This window comes from Varanus komodoensis, unplaced genomic scaffold (assembly GCF_004798865.1).
Source record: "Varanus komodoensis strain SLA01 unplaced genomic scaffold, ASM479886v1 scaffold34_1, whole genome shotgun sequence".
Classification (NCBI taxonomy): domain Eukaryota; kingdom Metazoa; phylum Chordata; class Lepidosauria; order Squamata; family Varanidae; genus Varanus; species Varanus komodoensis.
In genome coordinates this window covers 5,597,959-5,623,281 of record NW_025335854.1, presented here as the reverse complement: position 1 = coordinate 5,623,281, position 25,323 = coordinate 5,597,959, and the positions used below count along the sequence as shown (strand labels likewise).

The 25,323-nt window shown below is 49.5% G+C and overlaps 2 protein-coding genes across 2 annotated transcripts in view; one reads left to right on the top strand and one right to left on the bottom strand.

Annotated features, from left to right (window-relative positions):
- The window catches only part of LAMC2 (laminin subunit gamma 2), a 38,832-nt gene extending 18,397 nt beyond the window's left edge, over positions 1 to 20,435 (top strand). Inside the window, exons 4-23 of the mRNA XM_044439205.1 lie at positions 493 to 591; positions 3,447 to 3,583; positions 4,067 to 4,186; positions 5,996 to 6,185; positions 6,476 to 6,585; positions 7,130 to 7,351; positions 8,826 to 9,008; positions 10,495 to 10,698; positions 11,295 to 11,431; positions 11,800 to 11,956; positions 12,302 to 12,507; positions 13,636 to 13,715; positions 14,323 to 14,460; positions 15,889 to 16,033; positions 16,243 to 16,392; positions 16,806 to 16,920; positions 17,150 to 17,349; positions 18,539 to 18,697; positions 18,792 to 18,891; positions 20,185 to 20,435. Of these exons, the coding sequence (XP_044295140.1) occupies positions 493 to 591; positions 3,447 to 3,583; positions 4,067 to 4,186; positions 5,996 to 6,185; positions 6,476 to 6,585; positions 7,130 to 7,351; positions 8,826 to 9,008; positions 10,495 to 10,698; positions 11,295 to 11,431; positions 11,800 to 11,956; positions 12,302 to 12,507; positions 13,636 to 13,715; positions 14,323 to 14,460; positions 15,889 to 16,033; positions 16,243 to 16,392; positions 16,806 to 16,920; positions 17,150 to 17,349; positions 18,539 to 18,697; positions 18,792 to 18,891; positions 20,185 to 20,435 (3,103 nt within the window). The remainder of the gene's footprint in view (positions 1 to 492; positions 592 to 3,446; positions 3,584 to 4,066; positions 4,187 to 5,995; positions 6,186 to 6,475; positions 6,586 to 7,129; positions 7,352 to 8,825; positions 9,009 to 10,494; positions 10,699 to 11,294; positions 11,432 to 11,799; positions 11,957 to 12,301; positions 12,508 to 13,635; positions 13,716 to 14,322; positions 14,461 to 15,888; positions 16,034 to 16,242; positions 16,393 to 16,805; positions 16,921 to 17,149; positions 17,350 to 18,538; positions 18,698 to 18,791; positions 18,892 to 20,184) is intronic.
- Positions 20,436 to 25,148: 4,713 nt separating this feature from the next.
- NMNAT2 (nicotinamide nucleotide adenylyltransferase 2) overlaps positions 25,149 to 25,323 on the bottom strand; it is a 61,017-nt gene continuing 60,842 nt past the window's right edge. Inside the window, exon 11 of the mRNA XM_044439249.1 lies at positions 25,149 to 25,251. Coding sequence (XP_044295184.1) covers positions 25,149 to 25,251 — 103 coding nt within the window. The remainder of the gene's footprint in view (positions 25,252 to 25,323) is intronic.

The following is a 25,323-nucleotide window of genomic DNA, read 5'->3' as shown; positions in this document are numbered from 1 at the left end:
TTCACCTGGAACCGGAGGTCTTTGCAGCTCCAGGTTAAAACCGGCTTATTTTTTCAGGCTTTCTGCTGTTCAGTTTTAAAGAATAAATGCATCTTTGTATCTCACCTATTACTTGGGTTTTATTCTGTGTAAAACGTTTTAAACTGTGTTGCTGCAATTTGTGGTTTATAATTTGTCTCTACGGTTCTCGCCATCCAGAAAGCTTCACAGTTTAAGTTCGTCTGGAAAACCATCCAGAAAGCAAATGGGGTGGTACAGAAACATAACAAATATATAATAATACTTTCGTACTCTTTGGAACACAAGTCCTCACCTTTTTATTTTTCCTCCCAGAACCCAAGTCCCTTCTGGGCTAAAAGGAAGTTCTCCCAATCTTCTCTCCCATCAATAGCAGAAGCCTCTCTTTCCTCAGAGGCTTTTGCTTGCCGATACTCATGTGATTCATTATTTCCCAGTTTGAAAATGTGTGTGTGTGCTTTTGATTTTTCTCAGGCTCTCCAGGTGTGATTGCAATCCTGCAGGAAGCACCGGTCAGTGCGTTTCCAGGCGCTGTGTCTGCAAGGCAGCCGCTGCAGGAGATCGATGCGACAGGTATGTTTGCAACCTTTGCATGGCTTCGTTTTTCTTTTGCTCAGAGATGCCATCATCAAGGAATCCGCCCAGTGGCTTAGATGTTTCTTTCGTTTAGCGCAGAAACCCACAGAAAAAAAGATTATCTGTCTTTTTTACCTGACGGTCTGACTGGGCAGAGAGGAATGCCCAGATTTTTAGTCCCTGCACAACGTTATGCCTTGCCTTCATTGCTACCGCCCCTACTGCTGATCCTGCCTCAGTGGCCACCCCGTTCCTGCTTTTCTGTGCCATATCAAGCTGGCATGTGGAATCACCTGTGCTGGAAAGGCATGGGGCCACAGTGAGATGGGAAGCAGAGGGTTGGGCTCGATGGCCTTGTTAGGCCCCTTCCAATTCTACTACAATCTTTTCTCATCCCCCTTCCCTTCTGGACATGCACATGGTGGGCATGACGTGAGCGGAGCCGGCTGGAGCCGGGGGTCAGACTAGATGCCCCGGGAGACCCCTTCTGATTCGCTCTGTTTCTATGTAGTATCTTCTTGGTGTGCAATTTGGGATTATTCTTTATATGAATGAAGAGCTTTCTGGTGAAATCTAGTGTCCCTCAGCTCTGGTTAGGAGACAAGACCCGACACTGTGAATTTGCTACTGTTAACAACAAAGCTTTTGTCCTCCATGGCCTTCCACTGGCCTTTTATTCTTCTTGGAGAGTGGAGAAATCATGCAGCTGATCATATGAAGCCTGCGAAGAGCCAGTCTGGATCAGGGCAAGTGTCCATCTGGCCCATTGTTCTGTGGTCAGCCATGGAAACCCACAACTGGGGCATGAGTACAACAGCACCCCTGTTCCCCAGCAACTGGCATACGCAGGCACACTGTCCTAAGAACTAGAGGTAGCATTTCGCCGTCTGGACTGGAAGGCAAGGATAGCCTTCTGCTCCCCAACTTGTCCAGTCTCCTCTCCAAGCCATTCAGACTGGTGTCCATCTCAACATCTCGAGGAAGCGAATTCCCTAGTTCAGCTACGCATTGTGTGGAGAGGTCCTTCCTTCCATAGGACATGAATCTCCCACCAAGCAGTTTCATGGGGTAATTCAGATTTCTGCATTTTTTATTTCACTACCCTGATATCCCACCATTTTTCCAAGGGAGCACAGGGCATGCTACCTGCTTGGAATGGCTTATTTAGCTGTACGCCTAATTAGGTAATGTGTGAATGGGAGAAGTGGGTTTGTGTGCATAGGCACGCGCCGGTGAAGTGCACATTTCCAGACCTGCAGAGCTGATCCCAACTAAGCGGCATAACAGGCAGGGCCACAGGGTAGACGTGCCCCGTGCTGTGACCTCTTGGTGCAAGGCGAGTCGAGCCAACTGCAGTTCCCGCTTGCTGCGGCTGCTCTCGAGGTGGCACGCACAGGTCTGTTGCCGTATGAGGAATCCTGCCAGGCCAACAGCCCCAGGACAGGAAGTCCTGCATCTGAGCTTCCTTTGATCAGCCCTTGCCCAACCTTCCCTTAGAATTCTGCAGCTGCTTCTATAACCTGTCTAGGCAGCCCTCACAAAGTGGACTGAATTCTGCGGAAGAGGCCAAGAGCAACTGCCTGCCAAGCGTTTGTGTCACTCACAGAGCATGCCCCCGGGCTGCACAGCCTGTCGGAGACAGACCCAACGCTGCCTTCCTTCTGGAGACAGGAGAGCTCTTGCTTATTCTGGACCTGCCAGGGCAGCGTCCTGTCAGAACAGGTGAAACGGCACAGCAAGATCCAGTCCAGACCTCTTTGGAATCTTGGGCACAATCTGAGCCTTTGAGGCGAGACGCTGTGCTCTTCCCTGGGACAGGTGGGGTGGGGGGCTCCCTGGGAGGTTTCCCACTCTGCATTCAAGGTCTCCAGATGCGAAGCCTCCTCACAGCTCCTCCGGGCGCCGTGATGGGGAAGAACATCATGGTTCACCCTGCAGGAGCATGAGCAGACCTGGAGTCCCTGTGAGGAGTGAGGCCTGTGCAATCTTATAGGGCAGTTCAGAGTGATGTGGGCTTGGTGGGGCTTCCGAACCTGTCTCCCATCTGGCCCTGCCCCACAGCTCCTGCCTGCTGCCTTGCCTTCGGTCTGACCCGCCTGGCTGGGCACCTGATCCAGGTGGCCGTTGCCAGTTCCAGGCCTTGACTTTGCTTCTGGTTCTACCGCACCTTACTGGTCTCTGAGCCTTGCCAGCTCCTGGGCCTGCTATTCCTTGATGGTTTCTCAGCCTTGCTTGCCCCTGCCTTTGCCTCTGGCCCTGCGGCATCACATCAAGACCTCCACCCTCCTCCCTCGCCCTGGTCCTCACGCTCCAGCCACTCATATCCCAGGCAAAAGGCTTTCACCTGTGAGCCAGGTTGTCTGAGTCTATCCAACTCTGGCATTCTGCTGGAAGAGCACAGGCTGATGGCAGGTGACCTAAAGGCCAGGGAGCTTCGTGTCTCCACCCTGCAACCGAAGTTGCGTGAGGCTCTGAAGTGTCTTCTTTTGCTTTCCTTCACTGAAAGCCACACACAAGAATTGCCTTAGGAGAGCAGATCACATAACTTCTGCTTCAGGATGCCGCATCTGGATGTGGATTCTCGATTTAGTCTCCTTGTCAGATCTGTTGACAGAGCACCTCTGTGCATACATGGCTGCTTTACATGGTGTTTCAAATGTGTGTATTTGACACGCACGGGTAGTAGGCTTCGCAAGTTTCTAGCCCTTCACAAGATTTGGCTGGTTGGAGAAGTTTCAGAGCTGGGTTTTTCTGTTGCAATACAAGAGGCTCAGGGCTCTGCCATGTTTCCATGCAGATCCAGATGTGGAAGAGAACTATTGCTCAATGTGTTGCTTTTCTTTCTCACACAGCTGCAAGCAGGGCTATTATAACCTCGATGCAGGAAACCCCGAGGGCTGCTCTCGGTGCTTCTGTTATGGGCACTCCAGTACATGCTCCAGTGCTGAAAATTATAGTATCCATAAAATCTCCTCGACCTTCCAACAAGGTAAGACTTCCCAGTGCTCTGCCTTTGCCTTTTCCCATAATCAACACTCTTGAAGTCCCACTGACCTCACTTCCCCTTCCAGGGGCTGGCAGTCCTAGCAGGTGGAGTGATACAGGATAGACGTGTAGCTATATATTTTCTCCGATATCCAAGGCAGGATGCAATTCAATAGCGGTTGCCTGGGGAGCCTGAGTGAGAGGCTGCCCAGGCACTCATCTCCTCCGTGGCCTTTCCACGGACATCTGTGGACCACGTGGGAAGAGAACAGCAGGCGAGAGAGACCTTTTTATTGAAACGTTATTTTAACTGTTGATCTTATTTATTGATTTTAAATTTGTTGCCAGGATGTCTCCAGTATTTTATGTATTTTGTATAGAAATATATTTATTTATGTATTGGAAGCTGCCCCGAGGCCTAGGCGAATGGGGCGGCATACAAGTTGCCCAAACAAATAATAAATAAAAATAATAAATACTATTCCAGGTGATGAGGGCTGGCAAGCTCAAGGAAACGGGTCCCCTTTGCAGCTCCAGTGGTCTCCACATCACAAGGAAATTTACGTGGCAACAAGACAGAAGGATCCCATTTATTTCGTGGCTCCAGGTGTGTATGTCTGCATCTCATAGTGGAGAGCAGAAGCCAAGAAGATCATGCACATACCTGCAGTATTTGTTGCTTAACAATATTATTATAGGTTCTTAAATGTACGCAGTACAGAGAGCAGCAGCTGGTGTTTCCCAGAGCGTTTCTGCGCAGTTTCTTATTTGTTTATTTATGCTTCGATTTATATCCTGCCTTTTTCCTACAAAGGGCTCAAGGCAGCTTACATCTCCTCCTCCATCTTATCCCCACAACAGCAACCCTGTGAGGGAGGTTGGGCTGAGAGTCTGCGACTGGCCCAGAGTCACCCAGGTGGCTCCATGGCCGGGCGGGGACTCGAACCCGGGTCGCCTGAGTCCCAATTCCATGCTCTCAGCCACTGCACCACCCTGGCTCTTGGAGGAAGAAGTTTCTTGGATGACCTTCTTCCATAGATCCATTCATTATTTCCCTTCTTCCAGGAATCCATGGCTGGAGAGCCACTTTCCTCATGGTTTTTCTTCTAGGTACTCTAACCATCTGTCAAGAGATTACCAATAGCTTAAAAATAATTAATGCAGTTAAAAGAAACGGTGAGAGAACCAAGAGGGCTGTTCAAAATAGTAACCATGCAGCACGATCCTGTTAATACTAAGATAGCCAAGGACTAGTCCAAGGGCTAGTTTGTGAAGAGCATCAAGGTAAATAAACACGTGTTATGCTGTAATTCTGATGAAAAAGGAGTCTCTCATAGTTCTTGAAGATCTTATACAGCCCTTCTCAACCAGATGCTTTCTAGATGCTTTGGAACAACTTCCATCAGTTCCAGGCACCATGGACAGTGATCAGGGAGTTGTAGTCCAAAGCATCTGGAAGGCATCCAGGTAGAAACTTGTCTAATGGCATGTTTACCTTTCTTGATAGAACCTGATTTGGTGAGTTTTATACTGATTACTGACAGGCAGCAGCTGTCTAGGGGTACAAACAGGAGTCTTTTAGCTTTACCCAGAGATGCCAAAGACCTTGTTGTAAACCTTTCCAAGAGGCCAGTAAATGGATGGTCTATAAATAAATAAAATGGATGAATGGATGTGCAAAGTACATGTTCTACCAATGAACTGTTTCCCTTCCCCAGGTAAGCATATATTCCCCTAGTTTCAGGTCTGCACTCTTAAAATAGGGACTAGAGCTGAGTTAGGTATATTTAAGTCAAACTAAAATTCAATTAAGCTTTTAAGATATGCTGGTTGACATGGGCTGTGTTGAAGACAAGTTTTCCTCTGAAAAGTGAGATTAAAGTACAGTAAATAAGTTAGCACTTAACCACAGAGAGACCACTGAATAGCATTAGGATTTAGGTCATTGGCATTGATGGTTTATCTTGAAGTTCTCCATCCTACTGCATACCTTGGCTGGTCCAATCAGTAGCACAGTTTTATTTGCCAGTATTTATCCTATATATTTATCAAATTTATTAGCCAAGATGGCTCTCTGAGCAGTTAAACTGTTCAACTATTCTGCATTATCCTTTGACCTCTGCATTTCGGCGCCAGGTGAAGACCTTTTTATTTAAACGTCACTTTAATTGTTAACAATATTTGCTTATTTATCTGGCCAGGGCGACTTCTTTTATATTTTATATTTTTATTTATTTTATATTTTATATTGTTAATTTTAATTTTATATTGTTATTTTTGTATTTTATTGTATTTTATTGTGTTTGTAAGCCGCCCCAAGGCTTCGGCAAGGGGCGGCATAGAAATGTTCTAAAATAATAATAATAATAATAATAATAATAATAATAATAATAATAATTGCTCGTTCCCTTTGTAGCCAGGTTCCTTGGGAAGCAGCAACTGAGTTATGGGCAGATGCTGTTCTTCAATTACCGTGTGAACAAACCTGGACGACGTCCTTCACAGCAGGATGTAGTCCTGGAGGGCGCTGGCTTCAGAGTCACTTCCCCACTCATGCCCAATGGAAAGGTGCTGCCTTGTCAAGCTCGCAAGACCTACACATTCAGGTAAAATGCTCAGGGCGGCTTGTGCTTGTGTCTGATGCACTGGAAGGGGCATTCCATGGCCTTTCCAATTTCTGCTCTTCTGACCACAAAGCGCTCTCGTTTTCCCTGTCTTTGTAGCAATCCTGGCCTTTTCCGTTGGTCCTCAGCACAATGGCGGCATGCTTCATCTTCCGTGCTTTCACTGTTTACTCCTAAGTGTCTTTTTGAAGATCCGTCTTGCGTATTAGCGTGGGTGTGCAGACATTTTCTTTCAGGGAGAGGCCATTTCTCTCATTACCTCTTTCATACAGGTTGGATGAGCACCCGAGTAGCAACTGGAGTCCGAGGCTGACGAGCACAGAATTCCATCAATTAATTGATAACCTGACAGCTCTTCGGATCAGAGCCACTTATGGAGACAGTGAGTTGGGAGTAAGATGCTAGAACAACCTGAACTAAAGGCTGAGTCATGTACATGTCTTTTGACGATCCATTATTTGAAAATGGCCATTCTGTTTTATAGTCCAGAAGTATATTTAAAACTGGACCATGCCAACCTGCCCCCAGTTGAAAACTGGACCATGCGAACCTGCAGTTCTCTGAGCTTCACAATGGCACTGTCACCTCAAAAAGCACTGAAATGCATTTTTGAGGATCAGATGTGTTTAGAAATGTTACTTCCCCAGAGGATAAATTTAGACATGTGCATTTTGTAAGAAAACACTTTCCAGAGTATGCATTTAAACACAGATTTAAAAACAAATTTTCATGCAGTTTTAAAAAAAGGCAGGCCATGCAAAAACTGGACTGATGAGCAAACTCGTGCGAGGCAGGCCGATTCTTCTCTGGCTGCTCTTTTCGGAGTCAGACACCAATGCCAATTGGGATTCCGGAATGCCTGGAATTCGTGGTGTCACCGTCTCAGGAGCACTGCTTGTAACCTGCTTTGTAACCTGTTCACTCAGGCACGGGGTACCTCAGCAACGTCATCCTGGTCTCAGCACAGCCCGGAGCTGGCCCCATGGCCCCCTGGGTGGAGCAGTGCGAATGCCCGAGCGGATACCAGGGGCAGTTCTGCCAGAGATGTGCTCCCGGGTACCGGAGAGAGAATTCTGCTGGACGGGGGGCTCTCGGCGACTGCATCCCGTGCAACTGCCAGGGTGGCGGAACGTGTGATCCGGACACTGGTAAGGAAATCATGCAGGGACTGTCATGGTGGACAGACGGTTTCTATTTTTACTTGTGTGGGCAACCGTCTGGCCTCTAGTGTAAAGTTAAATCAAATTATTATATCTATATTTATATGATTGAGCTACAGTCCATTGGCACTGTTCCAGCCAGGGATGTGATCTATGTGGTGGAGAAGTCAGGATGGGAGAACCTTCCTCCGTACTACTGGGAAGGTAGTGTGAGAAATCTGCAAATGCCACCAGATTTGGATTAATCCATCTTGAGGAGTTTTCAGGGGACCAGCCTTTCAAAATCATGCAGATTCTGTGGACTTGTGGACCAATTTTTAAGCTTTCCATAACTGTATGCAACTTAGGTGATACAAAACCGCAGAATTTGCATAAAAATACAGTTATGTGCCATTTTTTATAAAAAAACAGTTTTCACGCATCTGATCTCTCTTGAGCCTCTGCACTGTAGCTGTCTTTGTTTTGCACTCTCTGCTAACTGATTTGATGGTGGTCTAAGAAAATTCTGCAGAATGTTATGCACCTGTGAAAATTGCATAGATCCTGATGGGTTTTTTTCTTGCATACTTTTCTGGAGGGAGGAAAAATGCTTCTGGCAATGAGTGGCTGATATCTGACAGTCCACCTAACACGAGCCAAGAGTCTGATACAAGGCCCTTAATCTGTACCTTCTGCTCATATAAAGTTATGCTCAGTGCAAACACTATACCGTTAAGTGCATGCGTTGTATGGTAGCTTGTATGCGACTGAGCGCATCCCTCCTGTTGCCAGCCAGCTTGGTGTGCGGATGAGCCTTCCAGGCTCTGAACACTGTTTGCCCTTCTTGCAGCCATGTCACAACCTGCGATCCACAACAGTCCCAAGGTCCTTCTCACCTGTAGCGTTATGGAGCCAAGCATCTCCCGTGCCGCCGCTGTGCTTTGGTGCTCTTTTCCTCGGTGTAGAACGTGGCTTTTGCCCCTACGGAACTGCATCCTGTTGCCTCCATTCCAGCTCTTCCCTGGATAACTTCTTTCTCACTTTTGCAGAGCCGGATCATAGTCATGATAAACAACACTGTGAATTCATTGCATTTGTTCTGAAAAGAAATCACTGTTCCTCAAAAACATTTTGAGGGGAACCATAGTTGGAAGCTTTTGGGGGACAACATGCCACATTTGGGTGGGCTGAGATACAGTTTTCCAAAATTGGGAAAGTGCACCCCACATGTGTGTGGACGCCTGCCCATACACCCCCAGTCTGTGCTTGAATAATTCTTCCTCCTTCTTCCAGATGTATGTTTTTGCCATCATTTTTTCAAACTCTCCACCCACAAATGAAAAAAAAGATGCTTGCTTTCCTAAGCAGGGATTTCCAAGGGGCTAACGCAAGGTCTCACTGAGGCTGCCTTCCAGCAGAGAGCGGTATGTTGTCCAAATCCACTCTCACCCGCTCCTTCTTTCCTCTTCCCATTTCTGTCCAGGAGATTGCTACTCTGGAGATGAAAACAGGGAGCTGAGAAGCACTGCCTGCCCGAGCGGCTTCTACAGCCTTCCCTGGGACCCACAGAGCTGCCGGCCTTGTCCCTGCCAAAGCGGCTACGGCTGTACGGTGCTGCCCGGGACACACGAAGTGGTTTGCGATAGCTGCCCCCTGGGAACGAGTGGTAATGGCCAGATCCTGAAGCAGAACCCAGCATTTCTTGGCACGGATGCAGGCAGGACTTGACTGATGTGGGGAAGACAGAGAAAGGCCTTTCATACATTCCACAATTCCTGAGTCCCATCAGAGATAGGCAGTGTCAGGGCTGAGCTGTAGGAGTGGTCTCCAAGGAGATCCAGCAATGGGACTGGCTTTCAGATTCAAGGGACCCAGCCAGGAGATGGGACCGAGGATCAATTAAGTGAAGGACCACCAGGAAGTAGGGCAGAGCAGCAAGCCAGAGGTCAGAACCGAAGGGCAGAGATCACACCTGAGCTGCAAGTCAGGACGGGAGCAGAGTTAACGCTCAGGAAGGCCGTGTCGCTCAGAAAAGACCCAACTGGAATAAAGAGCTCCCGTATCTTCCCTCTTGCCCAGGCAGTTCAATAGCCCGTTTAGCTAGGCAGAATCCGTCCAGGGTACCTCATGGCTTAGGTGGATGCTACCGTCTGTGATGCAGGAGCTCACCGTATGGACAGCTGCCCACAAATCTGGTTCAAGGCCCATTCCATGCATCTCCTGACCGTCCAAATAAGTCTTGGCCCATCACCTTCTCAAAACAGTATTTCTGGAGGTCACAAGAAAAACTAAGGTGCTCTGCCCCCTGTGTGTGGTTTTGCATGAGAAAGTCTGACTCTTACAAGAGATCCCTTCCCTGTTCCACCAAGTCTTCGATCTCCAAAGCAAAGGGGTTGTTTGCGGAATTAGAAGCAGCATTTGGCAGGATGCTGCACTGTGGGCGTGCTAGGAAGCTGAAGGACCCAGCCCAGGAGTTGAGGAACTTCATTAAAGCCCCCCGGTCCCCTGGGAGAGCTGAAGCTGGCGCAGGCCACGTGGATGAAGGGAAAGAGGGCTGCCACGTCTGGTGTTCACATGAGCAGAGGGGGTTGCTGGGGGGCCGGCCAGAGGGGCCAGAAGGCTATGGTTTCCTGGGGCTGCACAGGGAATGCGAAGGTACTGTCCTTCCAAGGGCATGTCCAGAAATCCATAGAAGGAAAAGCAGCTGAGAGAGGGGCAGCTCCGCTGGAAAGCCGTCGGCCAGCTCAGGGTCTCCTCCCAATGGCCTCTGTAGTTTCAATTCTTTCCCCCTGAAGTTGCATTTCTTTGGAAGGAGAAACCACTCAGGTTTTGTTTCATGCACTGCTCTTGCCTCCCAGCACCTCAGTTTTCCCAGGGCCATGTGCTCATGCAACTACTTATTCCGCCAAATGCTTGCAGAACACATGCGCCCTCTGTAAGCAGCTGAAGGAACACCCCCGAGGACCCCGCACGGTTTGAGGACAATTCCTGGGCTGGTGGTACCACGTGGGCTGGAGAGGGTACAGTGTGGGATTGCAGCTGCTGGCAGACCCCTGTGCCCGGGCTCCCCAGAATTGGCCAGGATGCTCAGAGGGCTGCCGCAGGCTCCAGGCTTCACCTGCCTCCCCCTGCTTCCTCTCTATTATTTCCAGGACCTCGCTGTGAATTGTGTGCGGATGGCTATTTTGGAGACCCCTTGGGCGAGCGCGGCCTGACGCAGCCCTGCCAGGCATGCCGGTGCAGCACCGATGACCCCAATGCATCCGAGGTGTGCAACCCGTTGACCGGGAAGTGCCAGTGCAAGGCTGGGTTCTTCGGAGACCCTTCGTCCCCAGACCCAGCAGAGAAATGCCGAGGTACATTGCTCTGTGCAAAGGAATGTGGACTCCAAGGCATTCTTCACTGGCAGAAACATGTGTCTGACTTACGCTATACAAACTTGGAGGAATCAAGCATTGGAGTAATCCAAAGACAACTTTGCTGCAGACCTCCAAGAGGGCTCTAGCAACTGGGCAATATAGAGATTCAGTAATAAATAAACAACTGCAGCTCCTTATAGATCCTTATTTCCAAACCCAGGATGACTCACACCAATCCCTCCTTCAGTCGCATCCAGATCCCTGTAACGCCTGGGTCTCCTACGGACCTGCAACACACAAAGCCGCCTCCAGAGAGTTGGCTTGCTTCAGCTGGAGACCCACTTGTGTGTTCCCCTCTCCTCCAACAAGATGCTTACATGCATCTACAGACATGACTGAGAGGCTGAAATATGCGTGGGAGCCCGAACGCATCCGGCTGGTCTGAAAGGCAGCTGTTTGCAGCTTTGGATCCTGCATATGCTTCTGTCTCTCTGGGTTGGCGGGATCTTGCATTTTCCTCCCGGGGCTAGGCAGCACACACGATGTGTGGAAACTCTTCGCATGAGCATTCTGCTTTTTCTGATCCTACGCAGCCTGCAACTGCAATTCCGTGGGTTCGGAGCCTCTGCAGTGTCGCAGTGATGGAAGCTGCATTTGCAAGCCGGGATTCGAAGGGCCAAGCTGCGAGCACAACCGATGTCCGGCCTGCTATAGTCAAGTAAAAGCTCAGGTTAGCGCCTTCCTTCGCTGCTTTCCTACCGAATCCATCATGATGGCAATTCGCCATGCGAGACCCCTCCAGCCCTTGCCCTCCATGCAGAAGTGCTCTGTGCTTAGGACACAGAACAGCGAGGGTACTTAATGCAGTCCCTCCCACCAAGACGGTCAATCTTGCTCTCCCCCCAGGCAGCCTATTTTGCGTGTTCAGGTCTTCTTCTACATGGGAAGAGGCAGTGGGTGGTGGCATTCACACATCATCGGTGCTGCGCTACGGCTAGCGACCTCCAATGGGCTGCCATGTTGTGACATGTTGTGCAGCTTCATTCTATTCGTGTCTTTCTGCCGCTGGCTGATGCAGATTAACTGCCTTGCTTCCAGGTTGATCAGTACCTCCAGCAGCTGCGGGGACTCGAAGCCCTCATCCAGCAGGCGCAGTTCACCGGAGAACAAGTAGAAAATGCAGAGCTAGAGAGGAAAATGAGCGAGGTGGAGGAAATGCTTCAGCAGGTCCTGAGAGAAGCTCGGAGCTTGCAAGGTAAGTCAAGTCCTTCTAGCTTTTCCTCCTTTGGGATGAGGTGAGAGGAGAGGCACAGCCCTAGCAATTCATTCCTTTCCCGCAAAGCAGATGCTCTCTCTCTCGGGTCCTTCAGTTCATGGGGCATTAATAGCAGGCACCTTTCTCCATCCTCTTTGGACTGCTCGTACGGAAGAATGACGACCGCTCAGGAGAAATGTCTACGTGAAGATGTTCTGCAGACTCCAAGGGCCACGCCTGCCGCGCCTGTCCCTCCCCAGCTGTGCACGCACTTGTCTTTTGAATCAACATGTTCCTCTCTATCCCAGTAAAACCCTGCCCCGCCCTTTCTTTTTCACGTTCAAGCTTCCGATAGGTCTCTGGGGAGCCGGGGGTCCAAGCTGAAGGCACAAGAGCTGGCCTACCAGGGTCACTTGGATGAGATCCGCGAGACGGCCCGCAGGCTGCAGTCCCTGGGCAGCCAGTACCAGAGCCAGGTGCAAGACACCAGGAGGTTCCTCGAGAGAGTCCGCCTGGATCTGAAGCAAAGCCAGGCCAGACTGGAAGGCCAGGCGAGTACCATCTCCCATGTGCTAAGCTGCTCTCCTGACAAAGGTGGCGATGATCTCGCCAAGTGCCTCCTGTGAGTTGTGTGGAATGCCATCTCTCGGTGGGCCTTCCATTCAGACGTCACACGGTGCTGCCCACCTCTGAGGCCTGGACTATCCATCACCGGAGGAGAGGGAGGGTCTGGAATCGCTGCAGTAGCATTGTCTAATGCAGCGCCTGACTCTACCCTGACTGAATGGAGGAAGTTTGCTTGATTGGAGGATGGATTGAAGGATGGATTGCTCCACTTTGCTTGATTGGAGGAAGCTGGAGTGGTGGTGCCCTCAGAGATGTAACTGGAGTGAAGGAATCAAGGGACAACCAAGCCTGTATCTTTCCATACACAAAACACACAACCAGGCACTTGGCCTTGTTCCAGAAAGCTTGACTCTTCTCCTCTGGTTCATTTCCTTTCTCAGACGCCATCCAGACTAGTGGCCTTTATCCCATGTTGTGGTAGTAAATTCTATTAGCCATTCAGTTAATTGAATGATTGATAATCCATTCAATAACAGAAACAATGCATTAACATCAACCTTATATTAATGATATTATTATTATTATTTTCATTTATTGTTCATTTAATAATCATGATAATAATAATAATTCAATCCATTCGTTTAGAGCTTCAGCCAGGAAACACTCCTGGAGCAATTTGCAAAGATGAAGACAGAATGTGAAAGACTTATTTTTACCTGTCCTAGATCTGTTGCCCATCAGTCTATTGACCCTCAAAAGCAGAAGGGGATATTCTTTATCCACTCTCACCATAGCAGCAATAATGTTATAATCCTCTTCCATGCCCCACATCGGCTTAAGCACGCGGGTCGGCCCCAGCATCCGCCGGGGAAACCAGTGCCAACGCCCCCAACCGCCCCCTGGGCACGTCACAGCCTTCCAGCCTGTCCCCAGGTTCAGATGATGTGCTAAGCCACACGGGATTCAGTAAACCCAAGAAGAGGCCATGTTTTATAAATCATCCCTCTGGAAACAAGAAGATGAAGACCGGATGTGGAGAAGATGGGGGAATTCTGCAAAGGCGCTCTCTCCCCTAGAAGTGCATGTGAATGTTTTCCTTTTGTCTCCTTCAGATCATTCCATCCCCCGGCTCTGCTGGAAGCACAGGCACATTTATAAACCTTGCCCAAGAAGCCTTGAAGTTAGCGAACAGGTGAGCCAGCTGTGGTCTTCCCCGGGCCTCTGACTCCATTTCAGTCACGTGGTCCAATCTTGAAAGTACCAGCAGCAATAAATATATAACCAGGCAACTCAGAGATGTTAATTAAAGCATGCTGTTTAATTAGGGAAATTATCCAAATTACCCTGGTTTCCAGAGTCTGTAGTGGACAGAGAGTTGTGTAGTGGCAAGTTCTGATGAGACAACCATGGGACACAGTGGGGGAGAGAGATGACGCCATGAGCGCTGGTTTCTCCCACGTCCGAATTGCTGAAAGGTCAGCATCTTTCCGTCCCATTAATGAAGAAGTTAGGAGTTTGGGGTGGGTTTTCTTTTGAAGAGGGAAGCCCATGCCCAGCTTGGGGAGCGGCTTTTGTGCCTCCAAGAGGAGCTTATTAAAAAAAAGCAGTGATGGCTGAATAAGCAAGAGCAATGTTTGCTCTTACTTAGAGCAAAGAAGCCAATGCCCTCAGCCAGGAGGGCCTACTTCCATTTTGCCTTCTCTCCCGTGTGTGTGTGTGTGTTTAATCTCAACTCTCCCTGCCCCGCTTAGAAAGAAATGTCTAGATTTTGCCAAGTTCATCTCTTCTTGGCTTTTTAGTCACACACAGATGGCAAACACGATAGAGCAAGCAGCCAAAGCGGCCGAAGACGCCTCGAAACAAGCGCTGGCCTTCCTGCAGTCGTCGACGGGCGGAAAAGGCATCCTGGCCAACTCCGTGCAAGGCCTCCGCAGAAAGTAGGTCCACGAGGGATGGCGGGAGGGACACCAGGGCCACGTCCGCCCCCAGAACGTGGAACTGGCCCTGGCGGGAGAGAGACCTCCACCCCTGTGTCTCCAAGCACAGTGTGTCTTTTCCTCCGAACATGTAGGAGGCAGCTCTCCACCTTCCAGTTAGGAGATGCAGCAGTGTGAAGTGGGATTGAAGCTGTCCTGCTCCCACAGACCCATGCTTTATTTTTTGAATTATTTCCATTACGGGAAATTATGCATTCCTTATGGTACTTCTCATAATAATATGCCATTATTATGAGCACTTGGCATCGGTACCCTGTGTTTTGAACGTTCAGAGCTCCTGAAAACGTTTTGCAACCATTTCCCCTGCAGTTCAGAGGAGCAGTCAGGGAAGGGACGGGGCTTCCAGGGAAAGGGGAGATGCCGGGGTGCAGCTGCACAGATGGGGAGCGCCTGAGAACGGGAATGCTCAAAGACTGAGCTCACAGGACGCGGCAACCCATCGTGGCGAGCTAGCCAAGGTGACTCGTCACGCGGCGCAGACTTGGGTTCCTTCCCGCAGTGTGGCTGGTGGTGGAGGTTGTCTCCCTCAGGCTGGCTGGTCATGTCATCAGAGCCCAGGAGTCCGACCTTCTGGTATGTCCGGGGAAGTGGAGAGCCGCTCGACCAGAGAGGCGAGCCGTCTTGCTGCTCTTGCTGAGCTCACCTGGGCGACTGCCAGGGACTGCGGCTCCACAAAGGGCCCAAGCAGCACCTTAGGGCAGCCACCACAGGCTCGCCACTGTGATCATGAACCGCTTCCCACTTGCCGTGGCTTCCCCTCCTTCCCCTCGCTTGCCCTGCCCTGCTTTCTGCCTCACCTGCGCCTCGCCTCGCCTCTAGATCATTTTTCACGATCCCAAGGTAACCATCACCGACAGCCCCCCACAGGGCCAAGTGCTTCCAGTGCTTTGCCACCATTTAAAAATATAAATTTTGCCCATTCATATGTATATGTATACATAACTATATACGCAACCACAGTGAAATCACAGAAGATCATGAGCCTTTTTGGAAGAAGGGACAAGAGTCCTGTAGCTCCTGCAGGATACTGGCTGGAGGAAGATGGAAGAAAGAGCAGGGGCACATGCCCCGGAGAGCCCAGCCACCTTTCCTGCGCGCTGTCATTGATCCAGAAACAACCTGCACTGCACAGCTTCTCCAAAGGATGATCTACCATGCCGGGCAAACTCACCCAAAATCTCCACGCTTTGTAAAATCATGGCATGCCTGGATTTCTTGGCCTGAGATAGCCACAAGGGAGCCCAAAATAGGATTTATTCTGCAGTGTCCTCACTCATCTATTACGGGGGGGGGGGGGCGGTGGGGTGATATATCCATAAAAGAAGTCAGTCACAATTTTAGGCTCAAAGGTTGCCTTCCAATCTGCAGATATGAAGAAGCAAAGTTGCTCTCAAGCGAACTGGAGGCTGATGCCAACAGAGCAGCATCCAGTGCTGACGGGGCCTACCAGGGCAGCCAGTCGCTCCTCCTTTCTCTGGCTCAGCTATCAAAGATTGACACTGCCCTCTTCCAGGTGAGATTCGTCTGTGGGCGTGTGCAAGAGAGAGAGAGGAGAGCCAGAAATGCTCCTCCATTTGAGATAGCGATTATTTGCATCTCTTTGATGAGAGGATGGTGGCAGAGGTAGAGAAGGATTCGTTATTGTGACAGATGTGAAGGATCTAAATTAAAGAAGTTGTTGTCCTTGTTGTTGTTTTACCTCCCTCTCCTTTCATGTTTTAGAAAGAGGCCAGACAGCTCCAGCAGAAAGCAGACTCTCTGACAGGCTTGGTAGAAATGCACATGGCAGAGTACAAGCAGTTACAAAGCAGCTTGGCAAATTGGGAGGAAGAGATGAAAGGACTCTTGCAAAAAGGACAAAATGACAAAGTGGTAAAGTATAATCCTGGTCATAAATGGGAAGAAAGTATTAGCACAAAGGCTCTAGAAGCCTTAAGATCCTTACCCATTTGGCAGAGAAACCTCGCAGCCATTCATGTATTTCTGTGCCATTAACACCGATTCCTGTTTACATGAGGACTAGAAGCACACCCGCTTTTTAATGACAATCTTCGGATTCTTTGTTAGAGGCATATTCCACGTGATGCTACACAGAATTGTCCAGACCAGTGTTAACTCCCTTAAGGGCATCTGAACTTGGCCTATAAATGGCACAGAGCCCTTTGGGTTCTAATTGGCCAGCAAGGACCTTGGAAGACTTTACTGCCATGTTGCAGAATTTAAGAGCGAATCTGAAAGCATGGCTGCATTTTCAGGCAGCGTATGTCCTTCGTTTTCTTATGCAGGCTTCAGCCCAGCTTTTGTCCCGAGCCAACCTGGCCAAGACTTCGGCCCAGCAGGCCCTGAGTGCAGGCAATGCCACCTTGGCCGACGTCGATGGCATCCTGAAGAGTTTGAGGGGTGAGTTGCATGAAAGCTCTTGAGTCTAGACCAGTCTGTAGGCTTGTGAGGAACAGGAGAGCCATTTGCCAAGGGGCAGACCTGTGGAAGCGCAAGAACGCGAGAGAAGCCGAGCTGGATCAGACCGGTGGTCCTTCCAGTCCAGCACCGCACGGCTGAGCTCTCCCCCGTGTTGCTCTCTCAATGGGTGCACAAACAGCCTTTGCTCATTGCCTTTCTCCCCCTTCAGAGTTCACACTTCAAGTGGGCGACAAACAAGAAGAGGCCACGGAGGCCATGCAAAGACTTCCTCTCATCAGCAACATGGTGGCCGGTGCCAACGAAAAGACCAGGCGGGCCGAGGCGGCCCTGGACGCTGCCACCGCAGAAGCCCAGGCAGCCAGGAGACTGGCCGGGGAGGCCAAGGAGATGGCTCAGGGCATCAATCAGGTGCGGGATGCTGAGGAGGTGCTTTGGCTTTGCTCCCTTCAACCTGTGCCTGAGCGTTCGGCCGGGCACCAAGGAGTAATTCTAAACTGCGTAAACCAAGATGCAGAGCGTTCGGATGACGTTGCATACACCCTGGGCACGCGACCTGGGGGTCTGGAGATTTGCTTTCACACCCCCCCAGGCCTCGCCCCACAACAGAATGGATCTTGACCAGTCCAGTCTGGGCTGGGAGCTGGTCAGGGGAACAATGCAGCCCGGGCCGTGCCGACGGATGAGCTGTATTGAGGGGGGCGAGACCCCGTTAATTCTGCTCATCAGGTTGGAGGGAGGATGCGCTGCAAGTGCCGGTGGACGTGTGCAACAGACAGGGTGGACTTTGCAAAGGAAGCCACGGCCTCGGTTTGCTAGAGCTGAGCAGGGCTGTGACGGGCAGAACATTTTGGAGGGCCAAATTCATAGGGTTGCCCTAAGTTGGAGATGACGGCACATCACAGCAACCACTGAATTAGCTAAGCCTTCTAGCATCTGTTTGTTCCCTTGTATTGTTTGCCGCTCGGGCATCTGTTAAGCTGCAGAATATTCACATGTTGCAAATAAATTAAAGCAGTACAATGACTAATAAATGTCCACACATAAGGTAGGCCAACAGAGTCACCCCCAAATTGCATTAGGAAGGCTGAGCCTCGCCTGATGGGGCCACCTGTTGAATTTGTGAGCGTGATGAGATTTGTGCCAGGTATTTCAGCCCAACCCCCGGCTCTGTTTCTTAGCTCCTAGGCTGTGATAGCTCTTTCTCTGAGCTTCTGGCTGGCCGAGGTGAACCTGCTCCTCCCCTCAGCCCTGCGTGGTTGCAAACAACTGTGCCACATCTGGTCACGGCTGAAGAGAGGCTTGGTGGGTTTGAGCCCATAACACAAAATAAAGCAATAATCCGTGATCGATGGAAGCAGGAGGACGAGAATAAGGGGCACCTGTCACAGGATGCTTCCTTCTGACGCAAAGCATCATCAGGAATCCCTCCTCTGCTCTCAGCATCTTCTCACGTTGGGTCCCTTGCCTTGTGGAATTAAATCGGCCCCTCTAGCCTCTTGCTTGCAACACCCACCGTGCCTGTCCTCAGTTCCTTGTCCGCACTGTGCATCCCCTCGCCGCCTAAACGTTTGTGCTCTCTGCTGCCTTGCGCCCCCAGGATGTGGGGCGGCTGGCCCTGGAAGCCAACAGGTCAGCAGACGGAGTGCTGGCCTTGGAGAGGGGGATCGCGTCTCTGCGTCAAGAGGCCAAAGGCAAGGAAGACGCGCTGTACCGGAAGACCCTTGAGCTCGATGCGGAGGCCAGCACGGCCCAGGAGGTGAGTCTGCCTTTCTGGGAAAGGTCCTTTGGAGGACCCTGGCCTGCTAAGAAACGCCTCTCATGGCATCCATCTTTGGCCCCTGCTCCCCCAGGTCCTTCAGCAGTCCCAGAGAGCCAGGGCAGCAGCCGGAGGAGCTGGAAGTGTCGTCCAAGAAATGCTCCGGGCCCTAGAAGACCTCCTGCGTATGATGGGTAAGGGAATGCACAGACTCCTCAGGAAGCACAACTTCTATCACTCATTGCCACAAAAGGAACTGGAGAATTCCTGGATAAATCTTGGATGCATTTTCTGCCTGCAATTGCAAGCAGGGAGATGTGGGATATTGCTTGCAATTCATAGCCATGTTATTGATAATAAAACAGGAGTCCGGTTCTTCATTGATTAGACAATTCACAGTGGATAAGACAATCACAATATCAAAATTGTCCATACAGGCAAAATCACAGAATCCCCGTGATCTTTAAAAACTCCTTATGTATAACAGTGGAAAATGTTTGGAAGCTCAGCATATTCAAAGCTTCTCTGATATATATTTTAGATTTTGGAAGTTCGTTTGCAAGTAAGATTATCTGTTTTTGACAAAAGATAACACACAGACTATCAAGTGTTACTGAACATTGCCTGTGTTCTGTGGAAACGATGGAATGCTTGATGTTCTTTTCCTTGGATCCTGGATCCATCCACAAATAGAGAATGCAACAATGACAGTTTCTCAAAGAAAAGCAGTTTCTTTACTGCAGTCGGCTTTGTAAACTGATCTTTATAAAATGATGGATACGTTGTATTTACCTTGCATTGATATCCTGCCTTTTTCCCCATGGGGAACCCAAAGCAGCTTACATTTTATCCTCATTACAACAACCTTGTGAGGTAGGCTAGGCTGGAGTGAGTGAGTGACTGGCCCAAAGTTACCCAATGAGCTTCATGGCCAGGTGGGGTCTGGAACCCAGATTTCCTGGCATCCCCAATGAAACATTCTAACTCCTCTACCACCTTGCTCTTTGTCTTTAAATAAATGTCCTGTGAGCCCCAGACAACCACAGAGTAGGTAAGCTTTGCATGATTTACCATTGTGAGCTTCCCTCTTTCCAGTTAAGTCTCTACATGGCATGGAAATACCTGCAGCATGTTTGCCTTGGGAGTTCGTTCGATCTCTCCCAGAGCAGAGAGACATCGCAGGGACCTGTCTTCAGAGGGGGCCAGCCACGGTGTCTCTGCATGAGTTGCTGGTCTTTTTTCAAGCATTACACTTAGAATAGTTTCTAAGGCAGAAACACGGAGCTGCTGTGCTCCTCCAAGGGTGGATCAGGGCTACTCTTTCTCCGTCTAGCTAAATCTTTTTGGCTCTGGAGTGAGTGAGAAGCTGAACTGAGACAAAGGTGGGTGTTGAAAGTTCAAGGATACCATTGTAACAGGTTCAGTTCAGGGATAGTGGGAAAAGCATGACACCTCGCTGACAAGCCCTTTTTCCTTTCCTTTGCCAGACCAACCCGAGGCCGTGGATGAGCACGGTGTCAACTTGCTTGAAATGGATCTCAGGAGGGCCAGAGCGAGACACAGCCAGCTGAAAGAGCTCCTGCTGCAGCTGGAGGGAACAGCCAGCCAGCAGAAACGTCGGATCCAGACGCTGGAGCAGAGCATCCATGAGATCCTCGCAGATATCAAGAACCTGGAGGGCATCCGGGACAACCTCCCTCCAAAGTGTTATAACATCCAGCCCATCGAGACACCATGAAGCCTTTGGGTCATGGGAGAGCAGGCGTGTGCAGGCCCCCTTGGCTCGGCCCGTTTGGGTGATGCAAACTTCTCGGCCTCCTGAGACCGGCTGCCCGGCCTCACCGAACAGCTCATTTGAAAGTTCCACTGATCCAGCTGGGATCACAGCTGCATCACTGGGGGTGTGAGCCAACTGTTTCCTTGTGGTTGCATCAGCACCGGAAGGAACTGTTGCTCTCGTTGCCTTATCCTCCAGGAAGCAAGAGAGAAATGCCCGGGGCCCACGGAGAAGGAGCTGACCACACAGAACCCAGTGCATGAGAGACCAGGCCGCAGGAGAAGATGCTCTGGCTTAGTGGAGTCCGAACTCGCTGCTACTCTTCCCCCAAATCCTGCCCTCCTTTCTTCCAGCCTGACTTAATGCAGCAAAATGAACTATCCTGCTAAATTAACGATACCACAGCATCTAGTTTCTCTTGCCACAAACAGCTCTTCATTCTGCAGAAAAGCTTTCTTAACATCTCTGAGAACTGTGAGCATCTGGATTCTCAAAGCATATCTAGAACATTGCTTAACAGCCATGACTTCACCCCAGGGATTCTGGGAACTGCAATTCTGCCAGGAGGGCTATCTAACAGAGAATTCTCAGTATTCAGATCAAACTACAACTCCCAGAATTCTTTGTGGAAAGAATCCTTTACAGATGTTTGTATAAAACCAATACAGGTTTGCGTCCCACTTTGAGAGATGCAGTGGTAATTTAATGCACCATTGCTACATTTGCCAGTGAATATGCTGATATAATTAGTGGGTTTACTGCCCGTGGCACTTATTAATTAGACCAGTCCAGCATATAGATGGATGAATGGGTGTTCGAAGGGTTGGGGCCACTGAATGGGGAATATGCCCTGAAAACAGGTCAGGAGTGCTTGGGAAGACAGATGCAGTCCCAGGTGTGTTTGGACAGAACTGGTCCGTCGAAGCCTGGATAGTGGACAGGGCTGTGCTTGTGGGGTGCTCCTACAACTACTCACCCATTGCCCTTAAGCCACAAAGAAAGCAGCTAGCAACCCAGAAATTTATTTTTGATTTTCTAAATGGAAATGCTCTGACTGGGAGCGTCTGTTCTATCAGCAAGCTTCTGTGCAACTTATCCTGGCCCTGTTTGGTCAAATTCTTTGCTAGGGAGAGAACTTGGACTTTCTAAATATTAGCCAGGTGCTCAATATTCTCCCTATGCTGTCATTCCAACTGATTAGAGTTACTTTTGCAGCTCCGAGGTATAGAGGACATGACGTTGTCATCCCTTCAATTCCCAGCAGGAGGAGCTACTTCTATTCAAAATGGCGATGGTTTCCATCACCTGGAAAGGTACCCAGATAAGCACCATGCTTAGTCTGATCTAATTTCCAGAATTCCCTTTCCTAAGATTGAGGGAAGCAGAGCAATGCTGCAAACCCAAAAAGAGGCGCTTCAGAAATTTATTGATATGGAAACAACAGGGAATGCCAACTCACATTTCAATAGCGTATTTTTTTCTTTATTATATCTTTTAAACATTTTTGCCAATTAGTTTAAACATTTTGTCATCATGACCACTTTAGCAACAATGACCTAACTCCAGCATATTCCATTAGTGCGAAATTGTCGTCTTCGATTCTTTTTTTTTCTTTTAAACTTTTTTTTTTAATAAAGCAAATTTTTCAGTTTAAAATTGCAAGTTCAGTAATGGAAAAGAGTTACCTCCCCTCCCGCCCCTCCCTCCCAGTGCAGCTAAAACCTGCTCCTTTATTCACTAGGACAGGTTTTGACACTTTCCTCCAAGTCTCTAACTCCTTTCACACCATTTCCATCTGACCGTCCAAATATATGCTACATCCTGTCCCCCCTTCCCAAACCATAAGCATAACTGAGCATATGAAGGCAAAGATAAGACTAGTAAGACATTATATACAGAATCTGAACCACAATGCAATGTTCCTAAGCCATGCTGTCCTGAACGGGATGAAACTGGGAAGTGGCCTGGGAATCTCCCTTTCGGCCAAGCACGTGGAGAGGCCTTCCTTCCTGTGCTCCTCTGCTGTCTTTCTCCCATGCTCCTTTCCACCACAACCACCTCCGAGGCTTCTGGAAGGCCCTGCCTGCCGTCACACGGACACGCGCACACGCTCCTGGCTGTGCGCTCTGCGGCTTGGTGCCGCGGTGTACGGTGCATTCCAGCAGGAGTCTGGAGTTGCTCCCCTCAACGGAGCGGTGCGGCGGAGAGTGCTTTGGAAATAGCAGTCATGTAGGACAGCGAGAGAACTATGTGATCGAGAGTCATGTAGGACTAGGGTCTAAGCCTTCCGTGAGTAGAAAAATTCTCCCCAAGAGACTGCGCTTTTGTACATCTGCCTGTGACAGCAGTGAGTGTCTAGGGGCAGGGGACGCGTTGGGGCTGTCCTCCATCAGGTGGGGTGAGTAACCCCTGCCTCCACTTACTCCTTACTTTCCTCGGGCTCCTAAGTGCTTGACTGGTTGGCTGCGGCGTAAGCTCTTCAGCAGACCCCAGATGTTCTCAACGCAACGTGAGAAGATGGTTGGGGCATCTCATGTGGCATCGCCATGCCCTGCTCAGTCACACTGATGGGTGACCTACCTGAGCAGGTGACCTGTTAGTAACCCTCCAGCACCCTTCCTGTGTTGTTCCTGCCTTTTTTCTTACCGTGGCAAGCCTGACTTTTTGAAGGGTGGAAGAATAGTGCCATCTCCACAGGCCTTCACCACTTCTCTGCCAACTTTTTAAAAGAGGCATGGTTTCGACGTGGGCACCGACACACTGGATCTGTGCTGTGAGTACTCCTTCACGAGCCCTTACATCCCCCATCACTCTTTTAAACAGCATTAAAGTGTGTTTCTGGGTATAGTTTTTATTAGAATTCACAAGACCCTGATTAAGGGGGAAAGTGTTACAGAGTTATAACACTATGAAAACAATTTGAAAATATAAAGAAGAACATGGTTTAGCAACATATCCCCCCTCCCCCTTAAACACATCAAATCTATTTCCCATCTAGTTCCCCCTAAATTAAAATATTAGCAGAATAATGCTGATACAGAGCCATAACCAATTAGGGAAAAATAGAAGGAAGAAAAGACCTTCTCAGTCAGCATTTTAGCAAAGTGTTTTTTCCCTAATTAAACACTTCCAATCTATACTTCTGTGCCAAAACAAACACTGGCTGCCTAAGCATTAATTCTTCTCTGGGCTTCAGCTTCTTCACAGGTCAAATGATGCCATTCCGGGCACTGTATGATTTTAATCAAGGTCCTTTAAGCCAAGTCTGGCTTCCTTGACTACCGCTTGTGAGTTTGTATAGTCACACATCTGTGTGTGTTTCCTGCTTCTGGAGTACCAGGGCAAGCACCCAATTGCAAGCGCTGGATCTGCTGTACCTCCCAAAGTCAAACACAACTTTAAGTTGGCTTTGCTCCTCTGAAGTTGCCAATGGCCACCAGAGAGTTTCCCTGCTTCTTCTCACTGGCTCTTATACATTCTCAGCTGGTTAAACTATCCCATCTGGAATTCCAGGAATCACCTAATCATTTCCTGTATGGGGAGGAAAAGTACAAATACTCTTCCACAGATGGATTAGAGGCAACTGCCTTCCACGGAGTCTTTCGAGGAAACAGCAGTGCCCTCTGCATGTGGTTCACCAAGAAAAACAAGTGTGACCTGAGCTGAGGGTGTGAGGAAAAAACGCGAGCAAGGGTACCATGAATTCAGACCCGACACAAATGTGTTTCTGGAGGAAGTGGAAAGGTTTAAAAATGGAGCAGGGGGCAATCAGGCCAGGGCCAGATCAAAGAGATGCAATGAATCAAGAAGGTGATTTACTGGAGGCACTCCAGAAAGGAGCGCTCTGTGGATGTCCCCGCTACACACACACACACACACACACACACACACACACACCCAAGACTGCTCCCTGATCTGTTGGAAAGACAACAGAGAACCTATTTAAAACTCCCTCTCTTTGAATCAAGCAACTATTTACAACAGGAAAGATGAACAACTATGAAACAAGTCTGTGTACTGCTCTTTGGGTGCCCGTTCTCCAGCAATTTCTCTCTCTCTCTCTCTCTCTACATAAAGAACATAAAAGAAAGAAAAGGCCACTTCTTTCTCTTGTTTTCTTTTATAAATTCGAAGCTATTTTTGCCACAAGTGACCTAAAAAGTCTGGACTTTTTACTAAGGAGGTTAGATTCTCCTTCCGCCAACCTCATGGTGACTTTGATGGTTCACAAGAACAAAAAGGCCAGGAAAAAAGCACTCAGAATAAAAGACCCACTGGGATTTATTCAGCCGACGAATCAGGGCAAAAGAAGGGGCAAAAGGCCCTTCTTGGTTCCCAAGGCATGCTGGGAAGGTAGACGGCATTACTTCCCCAAAGACATGCTGGGAAGGTAGACATCAAAGCTGCCCGTTTTAGGCACATGGTACCCGGTACTCTTTGCTGTTTTCCCTCCTGACTACAGGAAAAGGGGCGGCTGGGGGGTGTGGGCACTTTGCTGGCTGCCTGATGCAGCTCGTCCTGCACTCAGGGCTGGGGGGACATCAGAGTGGATCAGGCAGATGCACGCAAGAGGCAGTGAGAAAAGAAAAGAGCGCGTGGGAAAGAGAGACGTGTGATGAACGACCGCAGGGAAGTTGCGTGGCCGGGCTGCTCCGCCACACGGCTGCGGGAGGCCTAGCCCGAAGCGTTCAGGTACAGCTGGCTCTTGAGGATGTAATCGATCACCGGCTGGCACAGGTAATCCACGACGTGCCCGTCGCCATGCTGGAGAGCCAGTCTGTGGCAGAAGCAGAAGGGGAAACACGTCAGCTCGCGCGGGGCTGGGCAGGGCCGAGGCCCACCTGTTGGA